The sequence below is a fragment of the Centruroides sculpturatus genome, unplaced genomic scaffold, assembly GCF_000671375.1.
Source record: "Centruroides sculpturatus isolate CEXI.00-Female unplaced genomic scaffold, Cexi_2.0 scaffold513, whole genome shotgun sequence".
Lineage (NCBI taxonomy): Eukaryota > Metazoa > Arthropoda > Arachnida > Scorpiones > Buthidae > Centruroides > Centruroides sculpturatus.
In genome coordinates, this window is record NW_019384769.1 from 425,035 (window position 1) to 438,665 (window position 13,631).

The 13,631-nt window shown below is 30.8% G+C and overlaps 3 protein-coding genes across 4 annotated transcripts in view; all 3 read left to right on the top strand.

The window, feature by feature from the left end:
• Positions 1–13,631, top strand: part of LOC111628947 (multidrug resistance-associated protein 4-like) — a 206,376-nt gene that overhangs the window by 94,626 nt on the left and 98,119 nt on the right. The window lies entirely within an intron of this gene.
• On the top strand, positions 111–4,296 carry LOC111628952 (cystic fibrosis transmembrane conductance regulator-like). The gene is made up of 3 exons (XM_023372812.1): positions 111–198; positions 3,641–3,751; positions 4,182–4,296. The coding sequence occupies exons 1-3, from the start codon at positions 134–136 to the stop codon at positions 4,294–4,296; spliced, it is 291 nt and encodes a 96-aa protein (XP_023228580.1). The 5' UTR covers positions 111–133.
• LOC111628951 (multidrug resistance-associated protein 4-like) lies at positions 4,301–12,213 on the top strand. Its single transcript, XM_023372811.1, has 5 exons — positions 4,301–4,580; positions 6,963–7,052; positions 7,390–7,553; positions 11,632–11,757; positions 11,826–12,213. Exons 1-5 carry the CDS (start codon positions 4,539–4,541, stop codon positions 12,196–12,198), a joined length of 795 nt encoding a protein of 264 aa, XP_023228579.1. The 5' UTR covers positions 4,301–4,538; the 3' UTR covers positions 12,199–12,213.

The following is a 13,631-nucleotide window of genomic DNA, read 5'->3' on the forward strand; positions in this document are numbered from 1 at the left end:
TAAATAACTCGTTTAACGTTTACACTTGCATATTTTCCTATGAGAATATTGATATTTTTCATATAGTTAGACGTAACTTGTATTTCTCTTGATGAAGTGTGTAGAATATTGCAAAGCTACATGTTAATATAGAATGAATGAGAAAGAGAAAAATAATCCATTTGACTCAGCTGGTGTTTTCTCTCGTGCATTTTTCTGGTATGTAATTAAATTTAAACTGATTAGTATTTGAAATTTAATGTAAATATAATTGGTAATGTTCTCGTGTGACTTCCATATCGTGCATATTATTCTAAAAGGGTAGATTTAAAAACAAACTTAATTCTTCCGTGTAGTTTATTAATCATATAATAGTGATTTATATAAATTTGCTTTCTTTATATTACTTTTCCGGCTGTTATAGAAACAAACAGAAAGTATTATAATCGGTCAAAAACGACCTTCAAGATTTTTATATTTTTGGAGTCAGAGGACTTTGAAACTTCCAGAAATGCGAAATAATTCAGGGTTTTTTCCGTATGTATGGATCCGTTAGTGTATCTGAGGGGAACGGTTTTGTTTATGGTGTTTGAAGCTTAATAACTCGTGTGCTTTTTGTCACGAAATTAATGAAATTATACAGTCAGCTTTATATATTATGGTGATTGATGAAAGTAAATTATAAGGTTAAAGTTCGAGCGGATGTAGAGGTAAAAAAGGTCATATCTCGTATAGGGTATAATTTAATCACGATTTTACTCGCTATTACTATTTACAATTGTTTATAAACGCCATTCCTGACATTAAACTACAACTGTTTGCCATTTTATAAAAATTAAAAGTATTAAAGGTTTTTAAAAATAAAATATGGTAACTGATGGCATCACCGAAAGTTGTGAGGGAAAGTTTAACAACTCGTCGCCGGATTTTTTTAATATTATATTTTACTTCTTATAGACATTATAGACAGAACTATAAAGGGGTTAAAAACAATTCTGGAACAGTTGAATAATTTATTAATGTACAAATATAAAATATTATAATGCCCTGTCTATACCTTTGTAACAGAAGAATACAGTTGTATTTATGACCAGAAAAATATTTGAAATAAATGTCAATGTCAAAATTCTAATAAACATAATGACTCGGCACAAATAATCTGACTGTAAATGTATATGGTAATTGTTTGAAAGAAAATAGAAGAATTTTATTAACAGATAAAGTAAAATTTTTAATAAAAAATGTTAGAAAAAGAAAACGTAAAGTTCTGTTGTGGTAGATGTTTCGTAGAGTTATTATCTCTGTTCATTCCTTAAATACATAAAGAAACAATATTTGTACCATAAAATCTGAGAGATATTTATTTAATTACATGTCGAATTTCAGCGTCGTTTATTATAAATTTAACCTTATTATAAACGAAAGTCATTTACATTATATAAATCCAGAAGTTTTATAAACGAAGTGTTTTAATTTTTTTCACCTAAATTTCTATTCAGAATGGATATTGTTTTATTTCCTTTATACATTCTGGAATGTTTTCCACGCGTGATATTTATTATTTGGATATTTGTAGTATTTGGTGCATAATATTCTTTAAATTACTCAAAAAATTTAATAACGATCTATAAATTCTGTTGGAAATGTATGAAAAGAAAGAAACATAAAACAATTACTGCACTTTGTAGAAAAATCTATTCAAAAATACATAGAGACTTTCCTTATTATTAAATGCCTCGTGTATAAACTTGCTGACAAAGACTTTTTCTCTTGTTTATAGAGAATAGAAACATAAATCTCTAATTGTTTCCTTTGATCAAGAAGAAATATTATAATATATATCACATGAAACATATGATATATAATAATATTATATATTGAAAATTGAACACAATTTTTATATTAGTTTATTATCTATGTAAATAGGATTTTTGTACGTAATTAATTTTTTCATTTTATATACACAACCGTAATCTTGTATTATAATAATGAAAATACGAAAATTGTATTCATTTGTATGTTCCTATAACTTCAACCTAAATATTTATAATATCACTATTAAGAAAAAGATTTTTATTTTTAAAGATAGGAGATATTTTTATAATTAATAATACACTATTTCATATTTTAAAGAATACATAGAATTGCTGAGATAATTACTATTTTATCCGAAAAATACGTTGCATAATTTAAATATTAATATTTTTGTACTGTTTCACATGAATGAAAACGTTGTAATTAATATGTCATTCTCCATAATAAATCATTTTAATAATAGGACAAATTTATTTTTAGTATTGCTTTCTAATTAAAAATAATTATTATAAAAATATATTATTCAAAGATTTCCTGGCAGATTGATGTTTATTTCATTCACGAACTTAAGACCTTTCTTTTGGTATTATTCTTTGTGTCTCAAGTGACACAAAGAATAATATCAAAAGAATGACATTTAATCTGGTAACCATAGTAATACGAATTATTAATTAACAAAAAAAAAATCAGGTGACTTCATTTGCGATTAATTAAATTTTATATCCAAAGCAATACTAATGAGTGACATACACTCCTGAAAAGTGAAACTGCAACAACAGAAAGGAACTTCTGTAATATGCTTCTTATAATGTGTACAATTATACTAGCTCTATGACAGCTTTTTCTTTTTCGTTAGACTTACTACACCATAATTATTTTCTAGTTTGTCCTCTTTATGACTGATAGTGTAGGAATGCACGAAGTGTAAATTGCATTACTGGAAAAAGTGACAGCAATACGCAATAAATTAAAGTTTGCGTACAGAACAGGCCATCTAGTTCCTAGATTTCGGCTATAAATTTCAGCAGTTTGAGCTGTAAGTGTTATCAGTGACGGTTTGCATTAGCAAAAATTTCGAGGAAGCATAAAAAATTTCTTCGAGAAAATTGCGAAAAGGATACCACTAGTTAACTTGGCAACGAGACTTTATCTTGGGGATGCGCGACTTTGGTTTGTCGATGCGTTCAGTTGCCACGCGTGTTGGACCCGATGTGAGTACCATCCTGCAATGTATGACACGATGGTAACAAGAACATCTGCAAACACGCCGATGGAGGAGTGTATAGCAGCAGTGCACGACAGAGGTCACAAACAGTCTGTTAGTACTATGGCAAACAGATGTATTTTACATTGCAACATCAAGGGTATTAACGTAGCTTTTTTAAAAGTAGAAAATCGTCTTTTCTCTCGATCCTTAGTTCGTTAGTACAGCTTTTATGGCAAAAGTCACTGGCTTAAAGGAAATCTATAACGGAGCAATGCCTACAAATTATCGAAACGGTAGACATTGCTTCAAGGAGTAGATTTGTTTTTGTATTTTTAAACTTGGGAAAATACAACAAAATAACCCTCTTGAAAAAAAACAATAACTAACAATAAAATGTCCAATAGAAAGAATGAAAAAAAATTGTAAGCTTTGTAGTTGATAATATCGAAAATGTTAATTTATTGTCATGAAATCGTCAGGAAGACATCGGTGTTTACAATGCACACTTTTCAGTTAAGTTTTTGTATATGAAATTCTCAGAGGATATATTATTGAAAAAAAGTAGTAGTAAAATTTTAATATAAATATTTTATTTTTGTAATGACATTAATTTGCGGTAACAAATTATTGTTTTTTCAGTTGGCTTATTCCTTTACTAATCAAAGGAAGAAAACACCATTTACAACAGGAAGATTTATATGAAACTTCGAAATATCATTCTTCTGAGTATCTTGGAAACCTTCTGCAGAAGTAAGTTTATCAATTAATATCTAAATTAAATTTATATGAAATATAATTATTTACACTCTGATGTATATACAGTATATATATTAAATGCTCTTATTTAAATAAACTTAGCCGCGTAATTGTTTTGAATGTAGAATTCTTATTTTATTGATTGCAAATGTGAAAAAATTAATTGAGAAATAGTTTGTAAACAGTTTTAAAGAAATAAACTTGTGTAACCAGTTTTTTTTAATTAATTAGCGATTCAGTTATGACTTCACCAATAACAAACTGTTTTGAACGTAGTGTGAAGTTGTCAACACAATGGAATACGAACTCGAATTAAGGAATATTTTGAAATAATAATATGTAATAAATAGAAAATTAAAATTATCAATGTTGTAAAATATCTATTCACCATTATTTATTAACGAACCTGTACAATGTCTTTCAGAGAATGGAATAAAGAACTGAAAGATAGAAATCCAAGCATGTTGAAAGCTATATTGCGATTCCTTGGATGGCAATTTTTTACTGCAATTATACTTGCAGTTATTCAGGTATCATAAGAGATTACAAAAACGTTAATATGCTTTTATCGAATGAAAGAATTAAGTAAACAATACGTTTTTAGGATACTGTTATAATAGGAATCCAGGCATATGTTTTGGGATTAGTTATTAATTATTTTGACAACACTTCGGATTGGAATGAATTACGTGCTTATTTATCAATTGCGGGGTTTTTTGGTATAACTGCAATTTATTTATTTATCTATAATATTAATTTCTTCGTAACAGAAGTTTTAAGCATGAAATTGAAGATAGCTTTGTATACTGTTCTATATAGAAATGTGAGTATCTTAATTTGAACTGTAAACGTATAACTTAATTAGATATAAATAATTAAATGTGTTACATATATATCTAGTTATAAACATTGTTAAGTTATAATCAATTGCTTCAGTTCTGTAAAAATTAAGAATGTAAACAATAACGCATAAGTAAAATGTAGTGCATTTTACATTTTTCCACAAGTAATTACTGTTTATTTCCAACATATTCGGATTTCGTTTCTTGTAAAATAGAAAACTGTAGAGAATATTTTTACAGTATATCCGCCATTATTATGTTTTGGTGAATTCTTAAATCTCGAAAAGCGTACCCTCGGTTGTGGTATGCTAATCTAAAAAAGTAACTCCTAATAAATTTCTTGATTTATTGTGTTTGTTTATGTATTTTGCATTATATCTCCGAATTTATTGAACTAAAAGTTTTGAAGCTTTGCATAGATTATATCCATATACATGGCCAGTACAGGTCAAGGAAATAGAGAACATATGTCATATCTCGAGTATAGTGATAGTGAACAAAACTTTTACTTTGTTAGTGGAATATATAAATCTCCTCTCTCTAAAATAAGATAGGGAGCATTTCCGCAGAGGAGCGTTTTTGTAGTAATCAGTAATAGGTCAATTTTCACAACAGATGAAGCAACACGTATTTTTTAGTTGGAGCCATATTTTAGGATTTTACAAACTTACATATATAAACTTTTAATATATATACTAAATTGCTTTTTAAAATTACATGGTTGTTGAAATTAAACTCTTTTAAATCAGGGGGTTCTGTAGAGTGTTCTACTGTTAAAAATCAGATAATATTTGGATAACAGATACTTCAAATAATGCGCTGACCGTTTATTAAATAAATATGTTTTGTACAAAAAGTCACTGATAAGTGCTGCTGTAGCTATGGAAATCACGGTTACAAAAGTTAAATATATGCTCCATTCGCAAAAGTATGTTTTGTACTGATGAACACAATGAGTCCGCTTTAATCACGAAAACATTACGACGAACTATGTTTTTTAGATCTGATACAAATGCACATCTTTCACGATATACCTAGACTTTAAAAAATTCCATAGATAGAACTCATATGAGGTAAAATGTAACAAATAAAGAAACCAAGCTATTGGGAAGTAATTACTGATCACTTATTAATCTGTGAAAGTCTACCTAAAGACACATTGAACAGAGCGAGCATGCGGAATAGTGCACCATCCTTCATGAAAATGGTATTTTCAAAGCTTATTCTAATGCTCTGGGATCAAAAATTCGTAAGCATGTTAAAATCTTATTCTCCAGTAATGGAACAAGTTCAAAATGCCATACGAATAATTCCAATGAAACCTTCGGTGAGTTTTGTACAAGAAATTTTTGTTTAATAAATGGCGAGTGCATTATCTCAAGTACGTATTGCCAAACATTTGATTTACATCAGTAAAACACTTTTCATAGCCCTATGAGTTGAAAAAGTTTAATTTCGACGACCCTGTATATAAGAGAAGCGTCCGATATTAAAAGTACAAGTTAAAATTACACTAACATTTATAATTAAAAAATATTTAATACATTTCACAAAAAACTACATACTTTTGTTCATTTCTCGACATAATCTCCGTAAACGTTGAAAAATTTATCTCTGTGTGACACTTGTCTGAACATCCGTTCACCTTTGGTCAACTTAGTTCAAGTAGTCTAGTATAGTGCCTTTCAATTCCTCCTGATCCGCAAAGAATTTCCGCATGAAAAATTTTTTGAAAAGTTCGAATAAATGAAAATTTATGGTGTTCCAAATTTGGACTATACGCCACATGTCAAGTACAAAAAAAATGTAATTGGCACAGCAGAATTAGGAAGTCCTGCAACACTCTCCATATCCTCCAGATTTAGAACCACTCGGATTATCATTTATTCGGACCTTTCAATAAATTCTTTGCGGGTAAACGCTTTGTGGATCAGGATGAATTTCAAAACACCACTCTGGACTATGTCAAGCAACTTGACAAGGAGCAGTACCATTAAGGGATGTTCGAACTAGTGTCACTCATGAATAAATGACTCATGTTTACGGAGATTATGTCAAGAAGTAAAGTATGTAATTTTTTGTGGAATGTATTAAATATTTTTTTTATTATGAATGTTTGTGTAATTTTGGCTTTTGCCTTTATTTTCATACCTTGTTGATTCAGTACTATTACAGAGCTGATTGAAACTGATACTTCATGAAATTTATTAATAAGTTCCTTATTTTTGGCCTACAAAAAAGTAATTTGTACATTTTATTAATTCACTAATAAATGAAATAAATATTCTATTTTTTCGATGTATTGCTGTTGATATTTAATATAACTGCACGAAATTAATTTTAATAAAAACATTTATATACAGGCAATTAACTTAAGTTCTTCGTCTCTGGCAAAATCAAATGTAGGTCAGATGGTGAACCTTCTTGCAAATGATGTCAGCAAATTTTGTAACGTGAGTACAATACATACATACATATATATATTTTATTGAAAAGTAATATTTTAAGTGTGTTAATTAATTTAATATTTTCCAAACTGAGTTTTTTCTCTAAAAAATCATTATGTATGCAGTATATATTACTAAGAATGCATTCAGTTTAAAATTGCGTAATTCTTCTCCTTATGATAGATCTGACGTTGATTTTTTAATAGTAATGTCATACCCCCAAAATACAGAGTATTATGTAGTAACCTTAATTAAATATATTATTTTGTAAAGTTTTTACGTATTAAAATATATTTGCTTTTTCTTTAATTTATTTATATATGCAATTCTTTTTTTATTACAGCACGTCGTTACCGTTTTATGTTTATTTACGAATCCTTTCTTAATCATAATTACAATAATAGTATTGTGGCAGTATTATAAATGGGCCATTTTTGTTGGAATGTCAGTAATATTTTTATACATTCCTATACAATTTTTCTTTGGGAAACATTACTCAAACCTGAGGTAATCATTACTATTTGAAACTACGTAGTTGTAAATTATTAATTGAGCTATCTATCATTTAATAATTGTTAATCCAAATGGCGAGATTAAATAATTATTATCTACTAAAAGAAATTTTGCCCTTGTTATTAAATTATTATGAAGAAATATTGGATGAACTTTCTTGCAGATTATATTTTATCCACTATGATCCGTTATTGGAAAAGCGTTCATTATTGTATATTGTGGTTGCCCTTTATTAATTGATAATTAATTTTGAAGCAATATATTTATATCATTACTTGTAGAAAAGAACCCTATTATATAAAATATTTCAAATGTTAAAAGCTTTACAAGCTATAAATTACAAGCAAAATCTATCGGATAAAAATTTTGTAACACTACAAGTTTTTACTAGCTACTCGTTATAAGCAATTTTGGTTTCACAAAGTTACTTATACACTCCTCAAATATGACATCTTATCATCACGAAGAAATATGCGTAGCGGTATTAAATTGCAAGTTCTGTAGAGGTGAGAGAGATCATGTTCGCATGTACAGTGGGTCATCTAGTATCTAGTTTGGGGCTATCAAGTTCATTAGCTGGCTTGGGCTATCGCGGGATCCAAACTTTTATAGATGCGTAGAAAATGCCTCAGAGACATAAGCGAGCTGAATAACACCAGATAATAGCTCGGAAGGAAACTGTATTATTTGGATCTGCATGGCCTCGGTTTGTCGATGCGTTCAATGATGACGCGTGCTAGGCACTATGTGAGTACCATTCTGCAATATGTAACACGATGGACACAGAATCATATGTAAACTCGCCGATAATGGTAAACATCTCACCAGTGAACAATAGAGCGCACAGACTGGTAGATTTGCCGATCAGTCTGTCTGGACCCGCACGTGACATCTGAAACAACTTGCGTCTAGTTACTGAGTACATCTGTTTCCAACCAAACAATTCGCAGCTGATTGCATGAAGTCCTGATAACCAGCAACCAGGGTGCCATTAACCACCTCTTTTGCCTCTTTCTTGTTGATTGTTTTGGTGCCGTTATTTATAAACAGCATAATTTTATTTTTTCCAACAGGAAAATAATAAATTTGGTTTTTTTACTAACGTGAAGAGAACCCAGAATTCTTCAGGTGACGAACCTGTTCGTGAAGCGCGCATCCTCGACCGATTACCAGAGTATAGTGCAGGCATGGCCAACATACGGCCCGCGGCCGGATCCGGTTCGTTTACCGTCAAATGTTTATCTTTTGCTAAAGAACGGATATTCACTACTTCAAGGTTCCATATTTCTTTTCTAGCACTTTTCCAGCAAGAGAACAAGAGTCTAATGAATTTATGAAGCCTGCGATTAATCTATCAGTATTAGCTACTCAAGTTCGAATAGCTCGATGAAAAATTTTGACGCCTAAAATAATAGGTCAACGACTCACTGTGCGTTTAGAGTTAACCCTCCATTACAAAACTCTTAAGTACAGCTTAGAATGTTGATAAAGCATGATAATATGAAAAATGTATCTGTAATTGCTATGTACTGTACAATTTACTCTCTACAGGGTTACACCACAATGAGATCTCGCACCTACTCAAAATCTTCCTAGGACAGCCTCTGGTTCGGCCCGTGAAAAAAGTTTTTTTTTTCAATTCGTCCCGGAGGGAAAACTGTTGGCCACCCCTGGTTTAGTGGTATTATCCACTCTGGCAATAACCAATACCGTTTAAAATTTCTATATGAAATATAGCGTTTTAAATCATTAATTAAAGCATTAGCAAGACTTGTCAGTAATTTATATAATATACTAGTAGCCAGGGACGCTCCCTAGTGGGCGTTCTTTACAAATTCACATGAGGCACCGTTCCTTTAACTTTTTTATTTCTATCAATATGCTCTACAGCTCTGTTAATCGCTTTAGTTCCCAACAATTTTTAATATTAATGTAATTAAACATAAAAAATACTTAAAACTGAAAAAACGGAAGAAATGCTTAATTTTGAAGAAAAAGCTTCAAACTTTATTTTCTATTTTCTCGCCTTTCTGCGAAGTTTGACACTGATGAGTCATTGTTTACACAACTGGATGACCTTGAGAACATCTGGTTTTGGATTTCCCGGGACATTCTCATAGACGTCTCGGGAGGACAAGGGTTTAAAGTACCGTGAATACTAGCTGGCCGTATATTTTTAAACATTTTTAAAAAATTCAAATTTTTATTGCTATTTTCGACCCCCCCGACTTAAATAAACGTATATATAATAAAATCTATTAATTAAAAAAATCAAATAACTATTGGAGATCGTTTTTGATATCAGAAAGTACCTTTAAATAACTTTACCAAAGTAAAATCCGTGCACTACAACTTTAGAACAATGAATGAAATTTGATATCAAAATCCCATTAAAAAACAATTAAGCGTTAATCGTGAGTCATTAAAGGTAAATTAAAATCGCGATAAAAATTTTTCGCGTGGGTAAAAATTTTTTAAAAAATTTGGAGACCTAAAAAACATCCAAAAATTGAAGAAAAAAATGTTTTTAGGAGCGAAAGGACCAAGTTTTCTGTAACGCTATGCAACCTGCCCAAGATCACNCTGGATGACCTTGAGAACATCTGGTTTTGGATTTCCCGGGACATTCTCATAGACGTCTCGGGAGGACAAGGGTTTAAAGTACCGTGAATACTAGCTGGCCGTATATTTTTAAACATTTTTAAAAAATTCAAATATGAATGAAATTTGATATCAAAATCCCATTAAAAAACAATTAAGCGTTAATCGTGAGTCATTAAAGGTAAATTAAAATCGCGATAAAAATTTTTCGCGTGGGTAAAAATTTTTTAAAAAATTTGGAGACCTAAAAAACATCCAAAAATTGAAGAAAAAAATGTTTTTAGGAGCGAAAGGACCAAGTTTTCTGTAACGCTATGCAACCTGCCCAAGATCACTCGGGCGAGAAACTAAAGGCGAAGTACCAATCGCGTCATACGGATCTAGATTCCTACCTATTAAACATTCTATAAATAATTTAAAATAGTTTAATTTGTTTACTTTCCTTCTCATCTCACCTCATCGACGATAGTGGAGTGATATTGCTCTTCGCTTATCACTCCGGAAGGAACAGGGTGGTTGGTCGCACAGCGACCGAAGAAGTGGTCTTATCGAAGACGACCAATCCGAGGAAGATAGGAGAGAGGTCACAAAGCAACCAAATCTGGCTTTATAGGAGACGACCCCCGCGAGAAAGGGAGACAGAATGCTTTCCGGGAGGACTTGGAGGGGAAGCTGGCCCCTATTTAGGCGTCATTGGCAAGGAGGAAAACCCGGAAAAACTCCTGCTGCCAGCTCGTCCGAGTGAGGCGCGAACCCCCGATCGAACTCCGGTGTTTAGGATCTGGTCACCACCATGAAGCGGAGACGGAGTCCACTCGGCTTTACTTTCCTTCGCTTGTAAACCTCGATTTTAAATGTATCCGCCATTTTTTCAAGAAATTTCCCGTGAGTCAATGCACGACGTTCACTAAAAGTCACGGGATGTTCTAGACGTGTAGCGCAAGGTTAATCAAGTCATATAATAAGGCAAGGCATAAAATTTCTATTACAAATAAAAATAATTTATTGTTAATTTAAAATCATCGGTAGGAAGCCTCTAATGCTCGTTTTCGGCATACCGTTACGCGGACAGACACGCGTTGAATGGGTGATATATATAGATCTGGTGAAAATTTTTATATAAAGTTTAAATAGATATCAATCTTTATATACTGCAATAAAAAATGTGTATTATAAAGTGCCATCGAAGTGAAAGTATTTTTGTTGTTATTCAGAACACTTGCAAATTTTTATAAACTTGGATTAACATCAGAATTTCCAAAAGTTAATTATAGTATGATTTTATCACTAATCTTATTGTACAACAGAAGTCAGCTTCCAATAAAACTTTCACCGTAAACGCATTTATCCACATTTTGTGTCGTACAACATTACCTATAGCACTTGTCCAATATATACTTTCTAAGATATCTAACATTTTCACACTAAACCCATTATATATCTGATTATGAATATATTTACATATTGTTAGATTACAAGCAGCTATATTGGGAGACAAACGATTGAATCTGTTGAATGAGATGATCGCTGGTATGAGATTAATTAAAATGTACACTTGGGAATTGCCATATGCTGCGTTAATAGAGAAAATCAGAATGTAAGCATAAATAAATATTTTCATTATTTATTACAATAATTTATATTTAATTTTATTTATATTTGCAGCCAAGAAATGAAAAAGATTAAAATGTTTATATACATTCGAGGGATATCATTAATATTGGGTTATCCTTTATCAAGATTATTTTCTTCTCTTATCTTTTTATCAATTGTTTTACTTGGTGGTCAATTAACAGCTCACATCGTCTTTGTCACTATGAATTTTTCGATATACATTTACTTGAGTACTATTGTGCTGTTTTCTGTAGCAATTAATGTCGTTGCAGAGATTTTTATTTCATTGAAGAGAATTCAGGTGAGTCACTTTCAATTAGATCATAACAGAATTTTACATATAATGTTGAACATTAGTAAAGAAGTGTTACTTGAGATATCGAGTTTTGCAATCATCCATGAAAAAATTATTAAAAACAATTAGAATCTATGTAGAAATGAAATGGAAATACATTTATATAACACGAAAACGTGAGTGTTTTGAATGTAATGTAAAAATGTTCATACATTTTGTAGTAATATTTTTATGATGCAATGTATATATATTATATTATGTCTCATAGAATCTAGAACTTGCCTTATTTTCAAATGGTTAGTAAAATTAATATTTTGGCGTTTCTATTTAGAACTTTCTCTTACTCCAAGGAAAAAATAACAGTTCAGTCAAACTGGTAGAAAAACGACCAAAATTAATCGAATTTGGTATATGGATGGAAAGAGTTCAAGCTGCGTGGAATAAAGTAAGTTTTGTGTCTCTACATTAACTCTGCAGTTTCCATAATAACTGTTTTAATTTCTATTATTTAATATATATTATTGAAGGTGTAGCAACTATGAAAAAATGGATAGTTTAATTTATTGTTTTCATTGTTGCTACATCTTAAATATTATGAACTGCATGATTGAAAGACCTTCAATAAAGCAGCTATACAAGAAGTATAGGTTTAATTCTGCTATCATGCGCGAACCTGAGACCTAGCACCGACCGTTCCGTGATTTTCCATTCTCATTTATTTAACTCACAGTTTTAAAAAGTCCCGCATCGCATGAATCCATACAGAAAGTCGTGTATACAGCGAGTACACCCTCACACTACTAGACATTACAAAATTAATATCAATATTTGCTAACATTTCGCTACAAATTCCAGTTACTATTTTTGATCTGTGGACTTCAAATTATTTCAACGCCAGTGCATTACCTGAATGGCAATCAATTTTGAAAAAGATAATAAGTTTATAAAGGGATAAGCGTAAAATATCTAGATACCGAAATACATGACACTCTCTATGACACATTCGCATAAATACTCTTGCATTATCCTTAATCAAATTTATTAGAATACTTACAAATTTAGAGATACCTAAACTTGAAGATAGTATTCTCTTATACGTATGGAACCTAAATTAATTAACATCTGGAATTTCCATACGATGTACAGCTTCAAACTTCGCGTTGAAACAGTTTCAAGTTACACAGAACAAAACTTTAGTTTAGTTTTGTATTGTTAATTGTTCTTTTTGTATCTTTGTTACGGTGTATTTGTATTTGTTTTGTACACTTAAAAATGCTATTGGCAACAGTGTAGTAAGTATAATAAAGTATATAGCAGGAAGAACGAAGGGAACTTTATATAAATTTGCTTATGATTGATCCGGTGTAAGTCGCGTGATTTTTCGTAGATCATGTTATATACCTTCCAAAACACACAGGCAACGTAAATACATAGCTCAGGTATATAATAGGACATTGCACTAGATCCGAATTCGCCCCTCCATACTTCTGTCAAACTGTGACTTCACTGCTAATTTACATGAAGTTTACATTATCTTCGTTTAGAAGTTGAGAAAACACTTC